The sequence below is a fragment of the Mustela lutreola genome, chromosome 14, assembly GCF_030435805.1.
Source record: "Mustela lutreola isolate mMusLut2 chromosome 14, mMusLut2.pri, whole genome shotgun sequence".
Classification (NCBI taxonomy): Eukaryota; Metazoa; Chordata; class Mammalia; order Carnivora; family Mustelidae; genus Mustela; species Mustela lutreola.
In genome coordinates this window covers 51,021,073-51,044,476 of record NC_081303.1, presented here as the reverse complement: position 1 = coordinate 51,044,476, position 23,404 = coordinate 51,021,073, and the positions used below count along the sequence as shown (strand labels likewise).

Sequence of the window (23,404 nt, the reverse complement as noted above, 5' to 3'; positions counted from 1 at the left end):
CCCCCTTTCTCTCTGCCTGCTTGTGATCTCTCTCTCTGTGTGTCAAATAAATAAATAAAATCTTTTAAAAAATGGTTTCTAGTTTTTCACATTATGAAGAATGATGAGATGAACACCTTGTGCATATTTCTGATACATTATGTGATACAAAATAATCTCTGATTATTTTGCCACGAGAGAAATCCCGTAAATGGAATTACTGTGTCCAGGAGACCCAACCCTCCTCTCCCTTCCCAGTCCACAGCCAAGATCTGGCTCTGCTGGTGGCCTTTGTGCTTCAACAGACGCTCACACCTCATCCTGAGGCAGGCAGGGGAAAAAGCAAAGAGGCCCTTGATGGTGGAGATGGCTGGACAGCAAGGGGAGCCGGAGCCTTCAGACCTTCTCAGCCTTCTTCCAGGCTAACCAGCCCCAGTTGGGTATCTGATCTCTGTAGAAAGAGGACGATGCTTCTTCTGAGTCCAGGGATAATGGGAAGGGACTGTGGTGGGGGTGGAGCCCAAGCTGCTAATGCGTTTTTGCCAGCATCTTTGGTTTCTCCAATATCCAGTCAGACTATTAGCCATTCCCCAAGGATGGCCTTGCTCCTCACGTCATCCCCCATTTCCTATAAATGGGAAGTGGCTAGGGAGTAGGCTGTGTGTGTGTGTGTGTGTGTGTGTGTGTGTGTGTGGTGGGGGGCAGGGAGGAATGAAAGAGACATGGCGGTTTTCCTACAGTAGACTTCCAGGGGAACTGAGGCCCAGGGAAGCTTCCATTTATGCAGAAGGACCCAGCAGTCTGAGAAGCACTATGGGTGTCAGGATGTTCTCTAAGACTCAGAAGTCGCTGGTGAGCCTCTGCCTTGTTTCTGGAGCCCAGAGATGATGGGGATGTGTGGCTGGGGAGCCGTCATTGGACCAAAGGATTGCCTCAGCTTCTTTATCCAAAAATGGTACTGGTGTCTCGAATTGTCATAAGGAAGGAGTGAGCTAAGATATGGGCAGCATGTAGAAAAGTACCTGATACCATCAGTTAAGAGTCAGTTATTATTATCATGACAATGAGGCTGTACCAACAGAAAGAGAAGGAGGGAGAATCTTCATAACAGATGGCCCAGCAGGCCCCTGTGCCCAGTGGGCAGGCCCTGGCGAGGGCTTCTACCTGGCTTGGTAAAGAAGTTCACCTGTACTTACTCACTCAAGGTGATCACTGCTGAATAGGGCCCAGGATCCCAGACCAAGCTGTCTGCTCACCGCCCAAAGCACAAGGCATGAAGCAGGTCGGCTCCTGGCCAAAAGTCAAGGGGGCAGAGAGGGGCTGCTTCTCCTCTGAGGCAGGACAGACTTGTCTGTCCTGCTCCCAGAACTGTTTCCCCAAGCCTGGAAAATACCATCATCCACTCTCTCCTGCTCTGTAATTTTCCAGCTGACCTGGGATTCCCTCTGACTCCAGCCATCTTTTCTGGGGCAGAGGGGACACCAGCTCAGGGACCCAGAACTCTACCCTAGTCTCTCTGCAACGTGGGTATGCCAAAGGCTTGGGAAAGTCACTGGGGCACCAGAGGGTCACCTGTTGGGAGGAATGAGTGCTGAGACAGTTTCCAAGTGTCTAGTGACTTTGAACGTTCTCAACTTCGCTCTGCTCTCCATTGCGCCTGGCCCCTTCCTGTACTTCCCACTTTTCTTGGCCTCCCAGCTTCCGTGCCCGTGCCTGTAGAGATGTTCTGGCCAACTGCTTACAGAAGCGCCGGTAGGGAAGGGACTTGCTTCCCATCACACCTGGTTGGTGACAGGGCCAGCACTGGGTCCCAGTGACCCAGGTGCCCAGTCCAGGCTACAGCCAACTAGGTTCTCCCCTTCAGAGGCATCTTGCTGTGATGCGGTGGTATTCAAGCGAAGAAACCACACACCTGTGATTTCTCTCCACCCCAATACAATGCCCCGAAGGAAAAAGGCACAGCTGGGCCTCCCCCACGCCAAGGCTAGCCTGGGCCTCCAGTTCTGTGTCTCCCACCTGCATTGTTCTGCTCTTGTCAAAGGCCTTCTGGAAACACGGGATCTGTTGGGAACTTGCTCAACAGCCGACAAAGGGGACATTTCACTTCAGCTCCTCACTCCCTCTCCCCCGGTCACATCTTTCAGGGGACACCAAATTGAAATTCGGCTCTTAACTTCAAACAGAGGGACTGAGGACTGAGTTAGGAAACGCTTTCTGCTTCGGAGGGTGGCGAACGGCAGGAAGAGCGACCGGGGGAAGAGGGTGCCATCTCCTTCGAACGGCTGGTCCCGGCTGGGTGGGGTGCAGCTCCGCCCCCGGACCGGCGGACTGCCAGAACAGCACGTGCGGGTAATGGTCGCAGACTGGCTCCGGGGAGGGGAGGTGCCCCGCGGAGCCGGGCAGTCTCTACCTAAATGTTTTGGTGGCGAGCGGCGAGGGGGCGGTGCACGGCCCTAGGTAATGACAGGGCAGGCGGGGAGCCACGCGGGGGCTGCCCGTCTCGGTCGCGGCTACAAAGACCGCTCCGAGACCTCCCGCTTTCTTCCCCCGGGACCAGCCCCACCCCTTCCCACCCCTTCCCACCCCTCCCTACCCCTCCCGCACCCCCCACCCCCGACCCGCCTTGCCTCGCCCCTCCCCCTCCCGCAGCCCCAGCGCGCATGCTCTCTCCCCCCGCCGAGCAACCTGGAGATTTAAAAGCGGCCCGGCTGGCGCGCGTTGGGAGGAGGCGGTGGGGACAAGCTTGCGCGCGCCGGCCCTGGGTGACAGCCGCACACCTCGGCCAGGTAGGCGCGCGCCCCCTCTTCTCCCGGGGGAGGGGACCCCCGGCGCGGGGGAGGGAGCGGGGCCGCGCGGCGGAGCTCCGCGGGGTGGCGTGTTCCGCGCCCCGCGCTACTCCCGGGGGAGGTGGCGGGCCCCGGGCGCGTTCCCTCTGTCCTGCCGCTCGGTCCCCGCAGAGCCGGGCTTTCCAACGCGGAGGGCGGGTTGGGCTGGAGCGCCGGGTCGCCCGCTGTCCCGGGCCCGGCGGCGGGTGGGCGGGGAGCTGGCCCTCCCGGGAGCCCCGGGCCGGGCAGACGGCGGGCGGACCGGCCGCTCGCTCCTGTTGCAGCTCCAGCGTCAGAGTTTTCTTTGGAAAGTTGCATTTATTTTCTTCCCTTGTCGCGGCTTCGCCGGAAAGGCACGGGATGAGTCACCGCGGCGCGCACAGTCCGGGACTGGGGAGCCGGGAAAGGGGCCGGCGGCCGGGATGCCGTGGGGTCGCCGGGCTCGGGCCAGCTTGCTTGGGCTGAGGTGCGGGGGTTGAGAAGGGAGGGAGAGGTGACCGAGCGATCTCGGACGCTAGTGTTGGGGCCGGGCTCCGGGCAGAGAGTTGAGGCTGGAGTGTGTGGGTGTGTGGGTTCCTCTGCCCACTGCCCCGCAGCCTCGGTCATCCTTGCGGGGGCGGGAGGGAGGAAAAGGAGAGGCCCTTTTCTCCGCGCCCCCAGGGGGCCTCCGGTAGGGACGGTGACAGTGCTGAAATCAGCAAACAGGTGTGATGAGATGGTACCTGGACATCCGCGCTGGCTTCTCAGGACTCTGGGCTTAGGTAGTGGCATGGCCTGCTGGAGGAGCTCACTGGGACCTGCGGCGTTTCTCCCGAGTGCGAGCCAGCCCTTCGCTTAGTCTTCTGCTCCCCTGAAGCGCACGAACCCCCAGTGACTTGCTTTTGCCCTTGACCTCTGAATCAGCTTCCATCTTCCTCACAGACACTCTTGACCTGCTCAGCTTTTCCTCCACCCCCAGGGCTGCTCGTGCCTCCCGGCTTCCTCCTTTCTCCAGGGGCCACAGTTGGGGTTGGGAGGGGTTTGGCATCGTGGGTACCTGGTGAGGACTTGCCCTTCAGCTGTTACACGGACCTGATCCCAGTGGAGCGGACACTAAGAATAGCCCAGCTGCTGTTTTGCTGCCCTGCAGTCTGCAGCGGGGCACAGCCCGGGCACCTAGGCCCAGGGCCACCTTCACCTCTGCTCCTGGAAGCCTTGCTCGGGGCTGGGGGTGAGGCCCCGGGGGCCTCTGGCCGCCTTTCCTGAGGCACCTAGCAGATCTCCTTTCAGAACAAGCAGCCTTGGTGTGGGGCTCACCTGCCCAAGGCTTGGGGAGCAGACTGGCCTTGGGGGTGGGGAAGGGAGGGCCCGGGAGGGACAGGCAGGAAGGGAAGCCCCGGGAAATGTGCAGCCCAGCTTCTCCTAGGGAGTGAGTGCTGCGGTATTTGAGGTCACAGGCCCTTCTGTTGGATGGGTCCCATCTCCTCATTCCTCCCTTATCTCCTCCCCCCAGGCCTGTCATGGAGCCAGGACTCTGTTTTTCTAAAGGTGCTTAGAAAAATGGAGTTTGAGTCAGCAGGATGAGTCTGAAGAGGAAAATACAGCTGTGGCTGAATGTACAGCTGTGGACATACAGGCCCCACTTAGAGTATGTGTGTGGGGTGTGTGAGGGGAAGTTTTCCTATTTCCTCATGGAGCTTGTGGTGAACTTCCCTGCCCCTCCTGGCTCTCGGGTTATCCCGAAGGAGGAGGAGAAAGAGCTGCTCCTGATTCTCGGTGGCCCACCCAAGTCCTTCCAGGCCACCAGGTGGTGGTGGGTTGGTGTGGAGGCCCGTCTCGCAGCCTGGGCAGGGCTCTGGAGGGACAAGGCAGAAACGTGGGGATGGTCTGAGGATGCTGAAAGTGAAATTAAGTACCATCATTTGGATCATTAGAACCCACAACACAGCATTATGGGTAAGAACCTAGATTATTGGGGCGCCTGGGTGGCTCAGTGGGTTAAAGCCTCTGCCTTCGGCTCAGGTCATGATCTCAGGGTCCTGGGATGGAGTCCCTCATTGGGCTCTCTGCTCGGCAGGGAGCCTGCTTCCTCCTCCTCTCTCTCTGCCTGCCTACTTGTAATCTCTGCCTGTCAAATAAATAAATAAAATCTTTAAAAAAAAAAAAAGAACCTAGATTGTCAGAAAGACAGGCTTTCTACCTTGGCTGCTCTCTTGGGTATGGAAACATTGGGTGAGTTACTTAACATCTTCAAAGCCTCCATATCCCTGGCTGCAAAATGGGGCTGATAATGGCAATACTTTGCAGCTTTTTTTTTTTTTTTTTAAGTTTATTTAGGTAAGCTCTACACCCAGTTTGGGGCTCAAACTCAGGGCCCCGAGATCAAGAGTTGCATGCTCTTCTGACTGAGCCAGCCCGGTGCCCTGTAGCTTTTTTTTGTTTGTTTGTTTCTTAAATGTAAATAGCTAACGGTCTATAATATGTAAAATACGAAAAATGTAGAGCTTTATTAAATCATGCATACAGAGCTCTGGACTTTGTGGCTTAGGTAATAGTAAGTGGTCAATAAACGTTAGCTAGTACTTACTATGTCTATTACTCAGGACCAAATGGACAGCAACACCCAGCCTGGGACTCCATGCTTGGGTTCTGCTCTTGTTTCTTTGGGAGCAAGGTCTCCCCGACCTCAGGGAGTCTGTATAACTAGTGAAGAGACTGGCCTCCGGCACCCAGGTGCCCGGATTTCAACCCCGTTTCCTCTTGTGCAAGTTATTTCATTATTCTGTGCTTCCCGTTCCTCCTCTGTAAGGCACCGCGTCACCGGATTCTGAGAGTTGCAGGAGCTGATACAGGTGGAGCTCCCATGGCCGCAGGGGGTGTAACAGAGCCTGATCAATGTCAGCTGTTGTTATCGGATGACAGTGGAGGCAATATTTGTGGTTTATGCTTAGAAACCAGAGTTTCTGAGCAGGGGAGTGAGACCATATATAATTATATGTAAACTGTGAATGACCTACTTGCTGTTGAACTTGTGGCCTAGTGCAAAGAACACACCAGGACTGGACATCCTGGCCTGTTCTCCATAAATACTGTGTGTGACTTGTTTTTTAATCAGTCCAGAAACTCCGGCCCTGCCTATCTCCTCAAGGTGAGCGAGAGTACCAGGAGATAATAGAGGTGAATATGTATCTTGAAAGATTAAGAGCCTCCTCTGCAGAAAGGTTATTTGCTGTGATTTTTAGGGAAACCATATGAGGAAGAAGGGGCATACTGAAGATGGGGTTCTACTCTGTTCCTCCCCCACACCCGGCCCCCAAGCCCTTTGCTTTCTGATGGCCAGAAGAAAAACCCAGCTTGCCTTTCTTTGAATAGTCAGTGGCCCTGTTTGCTGAGCAGCAAGGACAGAGGCTGGACCAGTTGGTGCCAGGCCCAGCATCGTGATCACTGATGCCACTTGACTCCCAGCATTGGAGCTGGAGTGTGGAGCTTTGTCTAGTGTATTAAGTGTCCCTGCTGGGGGGCAGGAGCTGACTGAGCTGTCACGGGGTGGTCCTGACATCTGGCCAGAACTTCCTATTTAATCCCTTTTCCTACTATGAGGTCTATGTTTCCTCCTCCATGGGAAGAAGTCCACAGTTTTGCCACTGCCCCTGAATGACTTGTAGGGCTTCTTGCTTCTGATGTTGGAGACGGGCCTGCCTCACCGATTGGCCGTGGCGTCCGTGTCTATAAAATGGCGAGGATAATATTCACCGCGCAATGTTACCCTGGGGATTACACGAGATAGGCATGTTTTGCAGAGGGCCTGCACAGGCCAGGGGCTCATTGCGTGTTTGTTCCCTTCCGCTTCTTTGTTGATTCGGGAGATGACTCTCTCCGGGAAGCTGGGATGAGCCAGCAAGAATGGGTTGGAGAGCAGCATCTCGTCCCATGGCCCATAGCCCCATAGTCCCTCAGTCACCAGGTTCAGGCCAGACCCAATGCCCAGCAGGAGCCTTGCCCTCAGGAGCCAGAGACAATTCCCTCCTTCCCCAGTGCTCTTTGTTACCTCTCACCCAGCCTCTAATCTCGAATATCCTTTTGAGCTGGCACAAATAGCTTCCGAGCTGGAATCGCACAGCCCATCTCTAGGGATGTGACAATCTAGCTTCCTGCTCCTGGCTCCTGTCGCTGCAAAGAGCTGGGCGCCCAGATACCTCGAGCGTGGCCCTGCCTGAATCCCTGGCAGGCCGTTCATGTTGCAGCAGACAGGAATCCTGATTCAGCCTCACTGATTCAGTCCTTCTGTTGAGGACTCCTCCTTCTAGGTCCTGGACGGGGACTGTGGTCCTTGCTTTCCAGGAGCTGAAGGGCTGATGGGGCAGAGGTTAGGGAAGGAGACCAGAAGGACCACTGGCAGCATCCAACGCTGAGAGCTGCCTGTTGAGTGCAGTAAGTTTTCGAGGAAAGCGGGGATCCTTTTTTGTTTTGTTTTAAGATTGTATCTATGTGTTTATTTCACAGGGAGAGAGAGCACAAGCAGGGGGAGCGGCAGGGAGAGGAAGCAGGCTCCCCAAGGAGCAAGGAGCTGGATGCAGGGCTTGATCCCTAGACTCTGGGATCATGATCTGAGCTGTAGGCAGACACTTGACGGATTGAGCCACCCAGCTGCCCCTGAAAGAGGGGATCCTTGACGGCTTGGGTTCCAGGGAGCCCAAGAGGATATTCGGACTTGAGCTGGACAGGAGTCAAGTGAATGAGGATGTGTCGGGGGAAGTAAATGGAGTATGGCCATACTTTGGAAGGAAAATCAGCCCCGGGGCTGATACATTTCCCCATCTTGGTCCAGATCTGAGATTGAAACCCATTGCCACGATTTTGGGTCTGGTGTTCTTGCCACTATGCCTCACCGGGGAGAGGCCAAAAGGAGAGGTTGGTGTGTGTAGAAGTACCAGTCTCTAGTGGCTGTGTTTTGCAGGTATCTGCCCTTTTCTGCATAGGTCTGACCTGCTCAAGGCTCTGCATCATGGCTTCTTCCTCCAGGAAGCCCTGGGAGAACCGGTTATGCCCTATACCGCGGGCCCCCAACTCTAGGGGCTTGGGTCTTAGCATTCCCAAAGGGGGCTGCAGGCCGTGGTCTCTGTATCCACCGCACCTTCATGGTGGGCTGGCCCGTAATTGGATCTCAGCGAGCATTGGATGGGTGGATGGGTGAACGAGTGAGCCAGTTAATTTTTGTGCTCTTTGACAGTCCTTTGGGGGAGCTTAGGTTGCAGGCGCTGAGGCATACTTCCTTCAAGCGTGGGCAAACTAGGACTCTTTAATAAAAGAGTCCTTTTTGGAAACCCCCTGCACCCTGCTCACTACTGAGTGACTGGGGTTTTGAGAACACATTTTCATAGGGCTGGCTCTGGCCCAGAGCCTTCTGATGATAAATAGAACTGGTCACAGACTGTAGGATATCAGGGCTGAAAGGGCCTGAGACCGTTGAACTTGAAACCTTAGAGGTGGGACATCGCAGAGCTAGGACCAGCATCCTGGTCCTTCCTCCCAGCCGGGGGTTCTTCTCCTCCTTAGGTCTGTCCAGACCCTCTATCCCCTGCCTCTTGTCTGCGTGCTTCCACCTCCTGAGGGAGGCCAGTCTGCAGGGCGGGGGCAAGGGTTGGCTGTGCGGGATGAGGAGAGCTGCCCGGTCTGGCTGGCTGGCTGGCAAAGTTCAAATTCACTAGGAGGGAGGCTGTTCAAGTTTCACTTCACAGGGGCTGTAGGAACTGAGAAGGCATCAGAGGCGGAGAACTTCCCAGCGGCCTGGAGACTGTGCCAAGCTCCCCATTCTCCCCACCCTGGACCAGGGGATCTCTTGGTACCTCTACCCCACGTTGTAGGGAAGCATTTCTTGTGGCCCAAGTAGAGAAAGAATTTACCAATTTCTGCCAGGCAATTGGAGTCCAGCTCTGGAAGGGAGTAGGGAAGATGGCAACTCTGCCCCCAGATGTCTCGGTTACTTGGCTCAGTCTTGGGTGGCCGCTAACTACTGGCACTCTCCACCTGGGTCCCTGGCCTCTCTACCATGGAAGGCTGTGAAAGCCCCTCCCCAGTGCCATGTGGCCTTGGCAGTGAGCACTTACCTGAGGGAGAGCACCACACCGGAGGCTTGGACAGGGAGTGGGATGGGTGGCGGGTGGGCACGAGATCACTTAGCCGTTCAGTTGTAAAGAACCTTAGACCGTATATAGACTCGTTCTCATTTTACACCTGTGAGTCCGTGGTGTGTGTGTGTGTGTGTGTGTATAAAACAGCTTGTCCAGGCTATATAGCAGCAAAAGTTGTTGAAATTGGACTATTCTGTCCTGGTTCCCAGTTCAGAGCACTTGGCAGCATTTCGAATGCTTGGAATTAGAGGGAAAGGCATGTCAGGTATCCAGTACATGCCAGACACCTCTGGACAGCGGCTGTCAGCCACTGCGATTCCTGTCCCTGCAAGGGGATCCACCCTCATCCCACAACCGGGGAGGTTGACTCCACCCTCCATCTCCTTCTCCGCCTCCGCCAAGCCTCTGCCACCCGCCAGGTCTGCAGCAGTGACCTCTCCTCACCTGTCCGGGCCAGCACCTGGGGAGGCATTTGCATTCCTGGCATTCCTCTGCCTCGGGGGCCAAAAGGGGCGTGAGTGGCCGGCGAGGGCGGTGTGGGCGGCACGTGGGTGAGGGGAATGCTGCCGGAGAAGAAGGGCTGCTAGTCCCTCCGCCCTGACAGACAATGCTCCCGCTGCTCCCCTTTGGGGGTGAGAGAGTCCTCTGCCAGGTGTCCCTGCCAGAACTTCCACGAGCTGTCTCTGCGAGGGGCATGGCGTTCGTCTCCGTGCCCTGCAAATGCCTGTACTCATGGTCCCCACCTCACGCGGGGTCCGGCGGGCCACTACCCAGGTCATGTGAGTGGGGGAGCTGGCATGCACACCCAAATCAGGCTGCCACCAGCAGGGGCACCCTGCCGAACCCTCCAGGGTTCAATGACCGGTGGCCCTGCGCGGGGGGGGGGGGGGGGGGGGTTGAAGAGAGCTCGAGGGTGAAGAGTAACTGATTGCCTGGGGTCGGAGGGCACTTGGTCACGGTGACCTGGCGTGACCCTTGGCTGCCACTGTTGTCCGAAGGGAAGTCTGATTGGGAGGTCTCTGCCTGGAGCCAGATGTGTGTCTGTGCAGAATGTCACTGCGGGACTGCCAGGTGACCCCTTGGGAAGGTGCTTCACCTCCACTTGGGCTGGCCAGGACTGACCGGCCAAGGCGAGGGTCAGAGCAGCCCCAGAACTCCTGTCACAGGGTTGCAGAGGGGAGGGGAGAGGAGAGGAGAGTGGGCTCTGGGGCCTTTCCCCTCCCCTTCCCCCAACCTCTTCTTCGCATTTGTTTCCTTTCAGAAGCGGGACTGGGGCTCTCAGACAGGGCAACAAAAGCAACTTTCCTCCAAGCCACTGCCACCTGTTGGGTTTTCACACATTGGGGGTGAGTGGGGGGAGGGGGCCGTTGCCCCTTTCCCAGTGTCTGCGCTATGCCCCCTCTGCCCCCCCAGGGCCTGGGATTCTCTGTGCTGCCCGAAGTGACAGGGCTCCGGAGCTGGAGGGGGTGGGGGGGCCGCGGCAGCTGGAAGGGGAATTGAGTGGGAAGGGGCCAGTGCTGGCAGCCGGGAGAGAGTTTGATGGATTACTCTGCAGGCCGAGAGGTTTCTCCCTAATCCCCCTTTGTGTCCCGGCCTGCAGCCCCCTCGCTCTCTCTGACAAGCTGCTAAGCAGAAGGCTTCCAGTCCGAGCGAAGAAAAGGCAGCGCAGCAGGGCCATCTCCAAATCCTTGGCCCCTAGGCCCTGGGGGAGGCCGGAGCTGGGGAGCCAGTCTGGGCCAGGGGTGGGGCCCTCCTCCCCTCGCTCCAGCCCTCCCCCTCCTCCTTTCTGCCCATTCCCTCGAGATGGAGAGGTTGCATCAACCCGAGCTGAGCGGTCAGGTGGCTGGGGGCATCCTGCGTAGCCCAGGCCTGGCCTCTTTCTGCAGAACGCTGCCTTTTTTTGTAGGGTGGGGTGGGGGAGAGCAGACCCGCCCTTCCTGCGAAGTTTGAGCCCGAGAATCCAAGACCGAATGTGGGTGTGGAGGCACGCCCCAGGCGCTGTGTCCTGTGTGCCGCCCTTCCCCCAGCTGCCCAGGTAGCAATTCCCAGAGCCCCCGGCCCGGCCCGGGGCTGTAGTGAGAGCTGGCGCCTCAAAGGATGCTCATTTGCAGGGCCCTTGGCTGGCCAGCACGGCCTCTTTCTGGGGCGGCACTGGGCCCCAGGAGGGCAGAGCGCATTTCGGGAGTGTGCTAGGTCTTACCAGTAAAGGCCAAGGACATTGGTCCCCTGGGGCTGAGGCAAGGGGTTGGGTCACGGGGATGCGGGGTTGGTGAACGCCCCAGTCCTCTTCCGTGCCCCCAGCCTAGAGCGCTGAGAGAACTGGGAGAGCTCGGTTTGGAATGAGCTCCTAGGATCCAGTCCGGTGTGGGGGAATGGGGGTCCCCCCTTCCTGTGTGGGGGAGCCTGGCCAGGAGTGGCCCCACCCCCTTCCTGCAGCCGAGTCATGATTCCTGGAGGGAGCCCAGCCCACCCCGTTTCCTTCTCCACGGGAGGGGCCGCCTGGGGGCTGTGAGGGGTAGAGGAGCGTGTGGGAAAGCCGGGCGGCTTTATGAGTGTGGCGGGAGGGCGCAGGGTCGCCGAGCTGCTGGGGTCAGGGTGGGTGGGGGCCGAGCTGTTTGATGTGCCTGGGCGGGTGGGGAACGCCGGTTTCTGCATAAAGAGCCCATAGAATTGCGGCCTGACACTGGCCCGCGGCGGGCTGCAGCCCGGCTCCTCTGGCCTCTGTCCGTCAGCGCAGGGAATCTGCTCCCCCAGCCCCACCTCGGGCGCGAGGGGGGCAGGAGCCCCTTTGAAAGCCCTCAAAGGCCTCTTTATGCGTCCCTCTGACCCTCCCTTCCCGCAGGGAGCCACCAGAAGTGGGCTCTCGCCTTTCCTCCCGCCGCCTTCACTCTGTCTTTTGAATTTTGGAGAAAGTTCAGGCCAAGTTTGTTCTCGCTGCTCAGTTTCGTTTCCCCACGCTCGCCTGTGGCCGAACCCAGCGTGGGGCTTCCTGCCCAGTGGGCTGTGGGTCCCCTCACCACGTTTGAAACTTCAAGAGTTGCCCCTTCCGGGGGTCTGGCCAGGATTTCCCTGGTGGGGGTAGGGATGGGGGGGCCCTTCGGACTTTCCCATCTCTCCCGCTGCTCACCCCCGACCCCCACACTGCTTTCTGCCGTGCCTTCTTGGGGAAAACGTTTCGCAGGTGCTAGGGAGTTAGGAAGGTTGCCCATAGGGCTGCTGCTCCGGGGCTGGGCTCACTGACCAGGCCCAGCGGGCTTGCGTTCTGCTCCCCCAGGGATGAGGAAAGATGGCCTGGGGCAGAGCTCCATGGAGGTTCCTGGAGGTCTTGGGCTTCTCCCAGCCTTCTTGCTGTCCTGTCATTGGAGGACAGACAGATACCTAGAACTTGAGAAGGACTCGTCCTCCCCGAAGGCTGCTGCTCCTTTCCGGAGGTCAGGCCACAATCCCCTCTGGGTACCCCGCTGCCCTCCTCTTCCTGCCTCGACCCTACCAGGTGAGTCTCCAGAGGAGGCCCGCTCTTCCGGTGGATCTTCTGTTTGCCAGATGGGCCCAGTGCTCCAGGAGCAGTGGGACAGGCGGGGTACTGGGGAGAATTGAGTTTGGTCTCCGTGCCTGCACTCCTGAGGAAGACCGGGGGTGCCCCAAACGGGGGCTGACAGTCATCCGTCACTTAGAAGCTTTGCTGGGCAGCGCGTCCTCGGGCTGCGGGAGGGAGGGGTGGCCACGAAAGTGGGAAAGTGGCAGGAAACCACTTGCCTCCCCACTGCTGTGGACCTGGGCTTCTGTGCTTCTGCCCTGGAGGGACAGCAGGTGGCCGGTTAGCACTGAGGGAGTCTTTTGTGGTGCCCTCCACCCTGAGGACCCCGGAGTGGGGATGCTGTGGGGTGAGACTGGGGCTCTGGGGAACGTCCAGGAGGGGGATCTTTGGAAGGGCAGAATAGTCTTATGGGCTTGGAATTCCTTAGGCAGTTCTGGGCTGGAAAGAATCAACTCTAGTCTAGGTGGGGCAAGAGTGCCCTGGACCTTGGGGCACAGTTGAAGTCAAAAGAGCGAGGATGGGCTTAGCAACCTAAGAACAGAGAGGCGCTCGCTGGGCTTTGAGCCTGCCCACCTCCTACCCAATTCCTTTGAATGAATTCTTCACCTGGACCAGCCCCCAGCTGCCTGGTGCAGCGGAGGGGAAGGGGCAGGAGAAAGGAGGGAGGGGGAGGCCCCTCCTGAGCTATCTGGACTGAAGAAGGGAAAGCCCTCTCTTCACCCTCTTTCATCTTTTTGTCTTTCTCTCTTGTGGGCTAAGGAGGGTGTCCTGCGTCTTCCAGGGAGCAAGGGGCCGGCTTAGGGAGGGAAGGAGGCAGGCGGGGTGCCTGGTTTTGTCACAGGACTGCAATTTACTTGCAACCACAGGGAGCAATGAGAGCTTGGGAATGTGGGCAGGTTGTGGGTGAGTCTGGGTCTGACCGTCTGTTTGCTCAGGGAGGACCCAACAGCAGGTGAATGTCCAGGGCCTGCCCAGACTGGGGGCGGGGAGTAGAATGGGCTGGAAGCCTTTTGGCCCAGAACCCCACCCTCCAGGTTGGAGAGTACAGCACCCTATCTTGGTCTGTGTGCAGGCTCCTGGCTTCCCCGGGGGCTGCTGCAGCGGGGGATGAGCGTGGCTCAGAACTGCCCAGCGGGGACTGATGTGTGGCCCCTCCCAGCCATGCCACCCCCTATTTTACGCTCCTCCCTGTGCCACCCCCATAGGAGTGCATGCCCCTTCCCAAAGTGGATCGTCAGGGTCTGAGTAGAGCTTTGGGGAAGAGGTCACAAGTTGCCTGGCCTTCCTTTCTGGTCTCCTAGGGCTTGGAAAGCAGTTATGGGAAGGACACATCTTCCCCGGATTGGCAGCGACCTGATTTCCCTGTGGCGTATTTCAGAGAGCACCTACCACAGGCTTTGTAGCGCCCAAGGCCACTGTGGGTGAGGCGCCCTGGGGACTGTGGACCCAGTGCTATTCCTGGGCCTTTGTGGGGGTGAATTGGTGAGGCAGGGGAGGGCATGTAGACTCCCACTGGGAGTGGCAGGAGGCTCTGTCCGCACCTCTTTGGGAGGAATGAATGACAAGTTAGGGCACTTTTCTCAGCAAGACCCACCTTCTCTACTTCTCTTTGTGGCTGACTTGATTTTCCCTCTTTCGTGGTCGCCCCTAAACAGAGCAGACCGCCTTGGGTCCTGTTGTCAGGAAGCAAGAGCTGGAGGCCCATTGCCTGGGGCTGGGGGGCACAGCGTGGCGTGGCTGCCCCAATGGGGTCTCTATGCCCAGGAGGTAGGCCTAGTGGGGAGGGCCGTGGGGACATCTCTGCTGAGAATGGAACCATCTGGGGAGCAGAGAAGGGCTTTCTGGAAAGTGGGGGGACCCTTCCAGCAGCGCCCAGTTACGGGTGTCTGTACGGGCTGGTGCCGTTCGGTGCCCCTGAAAGGTGGGGACCTGGGAGCGGGCCCCCCTGTCCCGTGACAGTTGGGCAGTCCACGTGGGAACGTTCCACGGAGAGACTCCAGGAAGAGGTTTGCAGGCCAAGGTCCTCCAGGGGCGCCCTCTTTAAGTGGTTTCAATGACAGGTTAAAACTCAACCCAACAAACCACAGCCTCCCCGCCCTCCCCACCCCCTTGTCCTCGTTCTTGGGGGCCGGGGTTATGATGCAACGTGGCTTGTGGCCAGCAGCTCGGGATAGGAAGCGCTGCTCCTAACAGAGGGGAGTTGACCAGCCCAGCTTTGGGAAGTGGAGAGAGAAAAGCAAACACACCAGGCCCGGCAGAGGGTCTCCAGAGGCACCTTGAGAACAGGGCCTGGGGAACTGGGAATTCAATTGGTCTGATTTTTTTTTTTTTTTCTTTTTTCCATACCGGCAGGCAAGGGCAAAGGCAAAGATAGTCCAAAACAGAGAAAAATGGACATCTCTTTGGCTCTGGAGTGTGCTGAGGTTTAAAAATGATATTTACCTTATTAGTTATGTCAGCCTTAGGCTAATATTAACATGCATTTCCTGATTGGCAGCAGGGGTGGCACGGCCACTCCATTGTCAGCCTGGGAGTGAACAGGATTCAGAGAACTCAGAGCAAATCCCAGAGGCCTGGTTCCCAGGATTGCACAGTCTGGGTTTGACTGTTATTGTGCTTTCAGGATCTGAGGGATGAGCTATGTCCCCACCGAGGCTCCCCGCACCCACAGGCGTGTAGCGTGGCCTGAGGAGCCGGACCTGCGCGGAAGGCTGGCAGAAATGGGCTCCTGGCAGAGGCCGGGGCACTCAGTGGCAGCAAGGAGGAGAGGCCTGGGCGTCTGGAGCAGGGCCGAGCCACGGCAGCCGGGGAGCGCGTGAAGCCCACCATGGTCCAGAGGCTGTGGGCTGGCCGCCTGCTGCGGCACCGGAAAGCCCAGCTCCTGCTGGTCAACCTGCTGACCTTCGGCCTGGAAGTGTGCCTGGCCGCCGGCATCACCTATGTGCCACCCTTGCTGCTGGAGGTGGGGGTCGAGGAGAAGTTCATGACCATGGTGCTCGGTGAGTGCAGCACAGCCTCCTTGCCTCCTGCTGCGGGTCCATGACACCCAGGAGGCAGGGTGACGATGCCTCTGCCCAAAGAGGGAGAGGCGGCTGCTGGCTCAGGAAGAGCCAGTGGAGGCAGCAGGTTGGGCCCTGCTGGGTGGATGGGTGATTGTGGGCAGGGGTGGGGCAATGGGTGCCTAGCAGGAAAAGAGCACAGGGACATTCCGTGGTCCCCTCAATACCCCAGACCCTCACACAGTGCCTGGCACGTAGCAGACACAGCTCTTCCCTTAGTTCAGCCCTTTCTATCTGTTACTCATTTAATCCTTGCAATACCCTTTGGGGTCCCCCGCTTCATCAGTCATGGAGGCTGCTGAGCAGTTGGGTGACTTAGGCAGGCTGGAGGGCTAGCTACCGATTAGGAAGGTCAGGGGCTCTCAGCTAGGGCTCTTTCTTATCCCCTAGGGCCCAGGCTGGGCCCCGACTGCGGATGTGTTCTGTAAAAGCCACAGAAGGCAAGAGGTCGCCCTGGGGTGGCTCCCAGGATGCTGGGCTGGAGGTGGGGGTCACACTGCCTGTTGAAACCCTGCCTCGTGCCTCCCACCTCTCCCTTGGCCCCTGTGCTTCAGGCTCACTTACCGGTTGTTCCGTGTATCATTGTGCCCATCTGAGGATGCGGCGTTAGTGGTCCTGGCTGCGAGGGCGAACCTAGAATCTGCGTGACATACCCCATACCGTGTCAAGCAAAGAAGTGGCCCTGCATGTGGTGGTCATATCCGTCCTCCTCCAGGAGCTCGGTCTCCCTTCCCCACCACTCCCGAGGGCTGCAGCCTGTGGCTCATACGATGTGTCCTTCCTGCAGGCATTGGTCCAGTGCTGGGCCTCATCTCGGTCCCACTCCTAGGCTCGGCCAGTGACCACTGGCGTGGGCGCTACGGTCGCCGGAGGCCCTTCATATGGGCCCTGTCCCTGGGCGTCCTCCTGAGCCTCTTCCTCATCCCGAGGGCCGGCTGGCTGGCGGGGCTGCTGTGCCTGGATGCCAGGCCCCTGGAGCTGGCCCTGCTGATCCTGGGCGTGGGGCTGCTGGACTTCTGCGGCCAGGTGTGCTTCACCCCACTGGAGGCCCTGCTCTCCGACCTCTTCCGGGACCCAGACCACTGTCGCCAGGCCTTCTCCGTCTACGCCTTCATGATCAGCCTTGGGGGCTGCCTGGGCTACCTCCTGCCTGCGATCGACTGGGACGCCAGCGCCCTGGCCCCCTACCTGGGCACCCAGGAGGAGTGCCTCTTCGGCCTGCTCACTGTCATCTTCCTCACCTGCGTGGCGGCCACACTGTTTGTGGCCGAGGAGGCCGCGCTGGGTCCGGCTGAGCCGGCGGAAGGGCTGGCTGTCCCCCCGGGGCCACACTGCTGCCCCTGCCACACCCGCCTGGCTTTCCGGAGCCTGGGCGCCCTGTTTCCCCGGCTGCACCAGCTCTGTTGCCGTGTGCCTCGCACCCTGCGCAGACTCTTTGTGGCCGAGCTGTGCAGCTGGATGGCTTTCATGACCTTCACGTTGTTCTACACGGACTTTGTGGGCGAGGGGCTGTACCAGGGTGTGCCCCGGGCTGAGCCGGGCACCGAGGCCCGGAGACACTATGATGAAGGTAAGGCCTCTGCAATGGGGGGCGAGGAGGGGCCTGCTGTGAGAGATCCCCCCCCACCTCCAGCTGCAGGGGATGGCCTTGTGGTGGCCCGCACTCTGTGCAGTCTGAGCCAGGCCCATTACTGTGCGTCTGGGTTCCCGATTGTTCCCGATATCCTGGTCAGGAAAATGGGCCTGTCTGTGCACGAGGCCGCCACAGTGGCTTGCGGTCACAGCACCTCAGGCCACGGAGAGTTTGCTCAGAGTCATTGCTTCCATTTGCCAGAAGAAAAGGCTCAGCTTAGTTAAGGAACAGAGAGGGCAGAGGAGTCCAGGCCACGTCTCGGGTCCACCTAGCCCCAACTGTAGTGTGCCCTCTGCTCCCCCTGTAGACTCTCCCCCTTCCCTGGCCAGACTTTCAGCTCAGCATTCCCAAGCTCTGTCCTGGAGCCAAGTGCAGAGCTGTCTTTGGGTTCCCTTGTACTGTCTTAGAGAGCTGAGCACTAGCTGAGGCCCGGAGCAACCCTCAGGGAGTGGTCCCCTGCCCTTAGCTGGAGGCTTTGACCGCACCATCTAACGGCCTGCCTGGAGGAACCTAGATTGCACGTGTGGCAGTCGGGTGGGCTGATGGCTGGGGTGGGGGAGACACGGGCCTGGCCACAGTTCTGAGCCCTCCCCAGTTTGTACCAGCCTCTTCCTGCTCCCGCCGACTTCTTCTCCTCCCCACCCCCACCCCACAGGGGTCCGGATGGGCAGCCTGGGGCTGTTCCTGCAGTGCGCAGTGTCCCTGCTCTTCTCACTGGTCATGGACCGGCTGGTGCAGCGATTTGGCACCCGGGCCGTCTATCTGGCCAGCGTGGTGGCCTTCCCCGTGGCTGCCGGCACCATGTGCCTGTCCCGCAGCGTGGCCGTGGTGACCGCGTCGGCTGCCCTCACCGGCTTCACCTTCTCCGCCCTGCAGATCCTGCCCTACACGCTGGCCTCCCTCTACCACCGGGAGAAGCAGGTACTCACACTGGCCGCTGGGTGGGGCGGGGGCGGAGGGCAGCCCGAGGAGCCTGGCTGGTGTCCGGCTGGAGAGCTGGAGAGCGAGAAGTCCTTCTTTGACTGGAGAGGAAGCCGTGTAGCCCTGGGCCAGAGACGTGGGCTGCACGGAAGGAGGGTGTAGATTAGATTCTGGGAATGACTTCCTGGTGTCAGGGCTATAAAGCACTTGAGTGGATAATTGCAGGAAATGTTAACTCCTTCTTTGGGGATCCAGAAGAATTGGGCTAGTGGAGGAGGCGCTCAGTCTGGGCTGGGTAGTTCTAGGCAGAGGTGGTGCTGGGGCTGATCAGATGACCTCCTGGGCTCCTGGCTTCAGCCGCCCTGAGTGGTGGTCTGGCCTTGGCAACGGCTCTCTTTATTCGTGGAGGGGCACTGTGATGGGCCCTGCCCCGCTTTGGTCTCCAAGAGGGAGAAGGGTCCTCACTATCCCTTCTCTTTCTGGTTTATCTTCTTTTTCTGCCTAATTCTCTCTTTTCTTTTCCTGTCTCTCACCTTTGCCTCTGTCCCCTCCCTCGCCCCCACGGCAGGTCTCTGAGCCCGATGCACCTGGCACGGCTCACCCAGCCGCTGTAAGTTGGGGGCCTCCTTCCTGCTTGGCCTCACGCCAGCCAGCCCCTCCAGGGGCCCCGTTCTGTGGGAAGCCTCGCGACCAAAGCTGTGTGGTCACCTTTGTCCCCTTCACGGGCCTCAGGGAGCTCTGGCCAGAGGGTAAGAAGTTGGGGTGTCCTGAGGTTAGGAGGGCCTGCCCTCCTAGAGCTTCCAGACCATAGGGAGGAAGTTTGTCCGCCGGAAGACACGAGTGAAGTAGCGGAGAAATGGCTAGCTAGGAGGGTGGTTAATTGAATAGGCAGCTGCAGGGGTGGGGCATGTGGACGGAGGGGCCAGGGTTTGCTTGGGGTAGCCCGGTCCCTGAGGCCCCTGTCAGCACACGGATGACCTTCATTGGCCTTCATTCTGCTGCTGCCCCGGCTGGGGGCTCGGGGCTGGTGTCCGGACGCCAGGCTTGGGCATGCGCACTTGCACTCAGGGAACATGCTCAGGCTGGTCTTCCCCTCAGACCGCGGAGTGTGTCTAGCCTTGGGGCCTCTTGAGGCTCCAGGCTCACTGGTCTTTCCGGGGGTGGCAGGCGGGGAGGACAGGTCCCGGGACGTCCACTCCAAGAAGCAGTTGATGGCACACTTGGCCACGTACGCCATCTGTACTTGCCTTGCCTACTTCTGGCCACCCCAAGAGCTGTCTCCTTCCCTTTTGAGCTCTGCCATGGGTCCCAGCTCCAGTGCAGCCGACTCAAGGACCCTTCCACGTTAGGCGCTAGTGGGCATAGGGACATAGAGGCTAAATTCTAGCCCTATCCTTAAGTAGGGGGTTCTAGCACACAGTGAGAAAGAAGCAAGAAGGGCTTCAGCATTAGCCCAGCTAGGCTGAAGGAGTCTGGAAGATTCCTCTTGTTCCTCTCTTCCTCCAGGCTGAGTCTGTTGGGCCTTCCCTGTCCTGAGTCTGGGGCCTTGTGCCTCACAGTACGGCCTGGGACCCCAGTGGGAGCAGAGCATCTCTCTGCGAGGTTGGGGAGTATGTCCCAAGGCAGAGTGGTGAGGGGTAGAAAGTAGGAGGGTTAACCCCCTGTGTGGGCATTTGGGCCCTCAGGGGTCCCGTTTCTGGATTTTGTTCCTCAGTTCTTACACGTCTGTCTTCTCACCTGTTTCCCTCTACCTTGGGGTTCCATTCTCTTCCTGACCTGCAACTGAAGTTTGCCGGCTCCTTACTGGTTCCAGGAGAGGCTAGAGGAGACCTAGACTTCTGGATTCAGATCTGTGCCCCCCATCCCCTGCCCTGGAAGGAGAGTCTTCATTAGACCCGGACGAAGGAGGGTCTGGCCTGCTGCGCAGCTGTCATTGAGGCTGGTGGCCTGGCTTCTTCCGGCCTCTGGTGTGAATGCTGGGGTCTCTTCTCAGAGCTGGGATCCTGTGCTTGGATTCCTACCTCTCCCGTTTTCCTCCTCCCCAGGTTTTCCTGCCCAAATACCGAGGAGATGCCGGAAGTAGTGCCAGTGAGGACAGCCTGATGCCCAACTTTCCACCTGGCCCCAAGCCCGGATCTCCCTTCCCCAATGGACACATGGGTGCTGGAGGCGGCGGCCTCCTCCCTTCTTCACCTGTGCTCTGTGGGGCCTCTGCCTGCGACGTCTCCATGCGGGTGGTGGTGGGCGAGCCGCCTGAGACCAGGGTCATCCCGGGCCGGGGCATCTGCCTGGACCTTGCCATCCTGGACAGTGCATTCCTGCTGTCCCAGGTGGCCCCGTCCCTGTTTATGGGCTCCATTGTTCAGCTCAGCCAGTCTGTCACTGCCTACATGGTGTCGGCTGCGGGCCTTGGTTTTGTGGCCATTTATTTTGCTACACAGGTGGTATTTGACAAGAGTGACTTGACCAAATACTCTGTGTAGAGTCCCTGTGACCCACTGAGGGTCACCACTGAGGACCCTGCCTCCCTGGGTCCCAACCCCTCCCCCACCCCCCACAGTGGATCCAGTTGGCCCCCTGGGGGGGCCTTCCAGTTTGTCCCTGCCAAAGTGATGTGGCTCTCTGCTGCCACCCCGTGGCGGTGAGGTGCAGAGCTGCACAGGTAGGGGACTGGGGCTTCTCTTTCTCTCTCTCTCTCTCTCTCTCTCTCTCTCACCAGTCTTCCGGGCTGGCTGACTGTTGGTCCAAACGGGCTTCAGTCTGGATTTCTCCAGGGAGGCCAGAAGGGTAGGCCATTTCCTTAGCTCCGTGCACTGGAATGCGGGATTCTGCAGGGAGATGACCCAGGCAGGGTTAACTGCTAGTGTCCTGGTCAAGACATACCCAGAGACGGGATTTGGAGAGCTCAGTAACCTCGACCACCTGGTCTCTCATCTCCAAGCCCTCTTATCCCATAGATTCCTTTGATGTTGTCTTGCATGGAAGTTTCTAGTATGAAACTCCTCTGCAGGATTTGAGACTATGAAAGTTATTTGTGGGGAGAGAGGAAGCCGCCTGGCCGCATGGCACTGCCTTCTCCCATCCCCCAACAACTACATTTGATCAGGACATGGCTTGTTGGCCCCTATGTTGCCATCATAGGGACACAGGCCTTTAAATATTTAACTTATTTATTTAACTAAGTAGAGGGGAATCAATTCCCAGCTCTGCCATCTCGGTGTCTCAGAGGTGAGATCGCCAGTGGGCCCCGGGAGGCATCTGGTTTATCGGGCTGAGCATTGCCAGAATCATCTTCCCTTGGGTGATCAGTCTGGCCCTAAAACTGCCTAACCCAGGAGCTTGGAAGCTCTGCTTACCCAGCTGATATCCCAAATCATGTTACCCAAGACTGGGGGAGCTGGGGGTGAGTGAAGGTGGGGGGCTCCGGGTCTCAGCAGCCTCCCTAGCCTCCCCTCCTCTCTTGGCCCAGCCCACCCCCCACCCCCACTCCCCTCTGCTCTCTCCAGGGCTGGACTGATGAAGGAGCTGGCCACCCCTCCACCCCGTTTCCCCACTGACTCCACAACCCTCTCCCTGGGGCTGTTCCAGGATCGGAAGCACAGAGTGTGGCTCCTCAAGAGCTTTTATCCGTCTCAGCCCCCAGGGCATATCCGTGCTTGGGGAATCTCGCACGGAATCTCAGGAGTACCCCCTGCCTGGGCTAAGGAGGTCTTATCTCTGGGGGGTTTAAAGTGCCGTTTGCAATAATGTTATGTCTTATTTATTTAGTGGAGTAAATATTTTATACTGTTTGTGAGCAATCAGAGTATAATGTTTATGGTGATAAAATTAAAGGCTTCTTATATGTTTCATTGGCCTGTGTTTATCTTTCCTGGAGGGGGAAGGATCAGATCTCTCTCAAATTATCCTCAGCTTCCTTCTCAATAGGGATCCTGTGTGGGCAGCTTCAGTTCCCAGTGTCACCAGCAGATGGAGCCATAGACCAGTACGCGACCTATGATTGGCGCTTGGGCATGGATGTGCTACCCCTTGGATTGGAGAGTTGTTGGGAATTTGAGGGTGGCCGGTAGGGAAAACATGGAGTGCAGGAGAGTGGGGGCATTCTCTTTCTCAAAGGGCTCATAATGTGGCCAAAAGTTGGAACAAGCACCCTCTATCAACTGCAGCAATAGGAAGGAAGAAGGAACCTGGCCCGTGCAGGCTTGGATTTCAACGTCACTGAGCCTTGGTTCCTGTCTCCTTCACCCTTCCTGCCAGGCTGAGGGCGGATTCAGAGTCTTCCCTGCCATGCCATCTCTCTCACCTTTCCAGACTTGGCTGGCCTTCCTGTTCCGCTCCTCCTGGAACAGTGTAGTTAACACCTCCTCAGTGTACTTAACACCATGTGCAGGACCAGCTGTGCTGGGGGCACTGGGCTGGCTCAGTGGTTAGAGCACGTGGCTCCTGATCTTAGGGTCGGGAGTTTGAGCCCCACACTGGGTACAGAGATTACATTTTTTTTTTTTTAAGAACTAGCTTTATTTATTTTTAAGATGTTCTATATTTTATCCTAAATAAATAAAATCTTTAAAAGGGGGGGGCACCGGGGCACCTGGGTGGCTCTGTGGGTTAAGCCTCTTCCTTTAGCTCATGATCTCAGGGTCCTGGGATCGAGCCCCACATTGGGCTCTCTGCTCAGCGGGGAGCCTGCTTCCTCCTCTCTCTGCCTGCCTCTCTGCCTACTTGTGATCTCTGTCAAATAAATAAAATCTTTTTAAAAAGGGGGGGGCACCTTGGTAGCTCAGTCAGTCGGTGTCTGAGTTCAGCTCAGGTCATGCTCTCAGGGTCCTGGGGCCCAGTGGAGAGGCTGCCCCGCCCCCAGCCTTGCTCTTGCTCTCAAGTACATAAATAAAATCTTTAAAATATTCTATATTAAAAAAAAAAATTCTATATTTAACTTTGTGTTCTGGAAAATTTCAAACATACCTGAGTAATGAGCCTGGTACAATGAACCCAATTTTAACAATTATTAGCATTCTGCCCTTTTAATTTTTTTTTTTCCCTTTTAATTTATCTACTCTTTCTCCCCAACCCATTGAGGGGGAGGTAGTGTTAAAGCATACGGCAGACACAATTTCATTTCACTTGTAAATACTTGAGCGTGTGGTTTGGTTTTGTTTTTTAAGATTGTATTTATGTATTTGACAGACAGAGATCACAAGCAGGCAGAGAGGCAGGCGGGGCGGGTGGGGGGGCTCGATCCCAGGACCCTGGGATCATGACCTGAGCTGAAGGCAGAGGCTTTAGCCCACTTTAACCCACTGAGCCACCCAGGCGCCCCTTTAGCGTGTGTTTTAAGA

At 58.0% G+C, this 23,404-nt stretch overlaps 1 protein-coding gene across 6 annotated transcripts; it reads left to right on the top strand.

Moving 5' to 3' along the window:
- Positions 1 to 2,623: 2,623 nt before the first annotated feature.
- Positions 2,624 to 21,916, top strand: SLC45A3 (solute carrier family 45 member 3). Of its 6 annotated transcripts, none has more exons than XM_059145543.1 (6): positions 8,979 to 9,688; positions 10,176 to 10,260; positions 15,076 to 15,451; positions 16,299 to 17,081; positions 17,800 to 18,065; positions 20,111 to 21,916. In XM_059145543.1, exons 3-6 carry the CDS (start codon positions 15,280 to 15,282, stop codon positions 20,546 to 20,548), a joined length of 1,659 nt encoding a protein of 552 aa, XP_059001526.1. In that variant the 5' UTR covers positions 8,979 to 9,688; positions 10,176 to 10,260; positions 15,076 to 15,279; the 3' UTR covers positions 20,549 to 21,916. The 6 variants fall into 6 exon arrangements, with proteins under 6 accessions (XP_059001521.1, XP_059001526.1, XP_059001522.1 ...); XM_059145539.1 differs by having other exon boundaries at positions 8,979 to 9,693; XM_059145538.1 differs by lacking the exons at positions 8,979 to 9,688; positions 10,176 to 10,260 and adding an exon at positions 2,624 to 2,765.
- The last annotated feature ends 1,488 nt before the right edge of the window (positions 21,917 to 23,404 follow it).

What these genes read in the sequence shown, in the direction of transcription:
- SLC45A3 (XM_059145538.1), top strand. Translation starts at nt 15,280, where the DNA reads ATGGTCCAGAGGCTGTGGGCTGGCCGCCTGCTGCGGCACCGGAAAGCC. An exon ending in GTTCATGACCATGGTGCTCG is followed by an intron (nt 15,452 to 16,298) that starts GTGAGTGCAGCA and finishes TCCTTCCTGCAG; the next exon opens with GCATTGGTCCAGTGCTGGGC. An exon ending in CCGGAGACACTATGATGAAG is followed by an intron (nt 17,082 to 17,799) that starts GTAAGGCCTCTG and finishes CCCACCCCACAG; the next exon opens with GGGTCCGGATGGGCAGCCTG.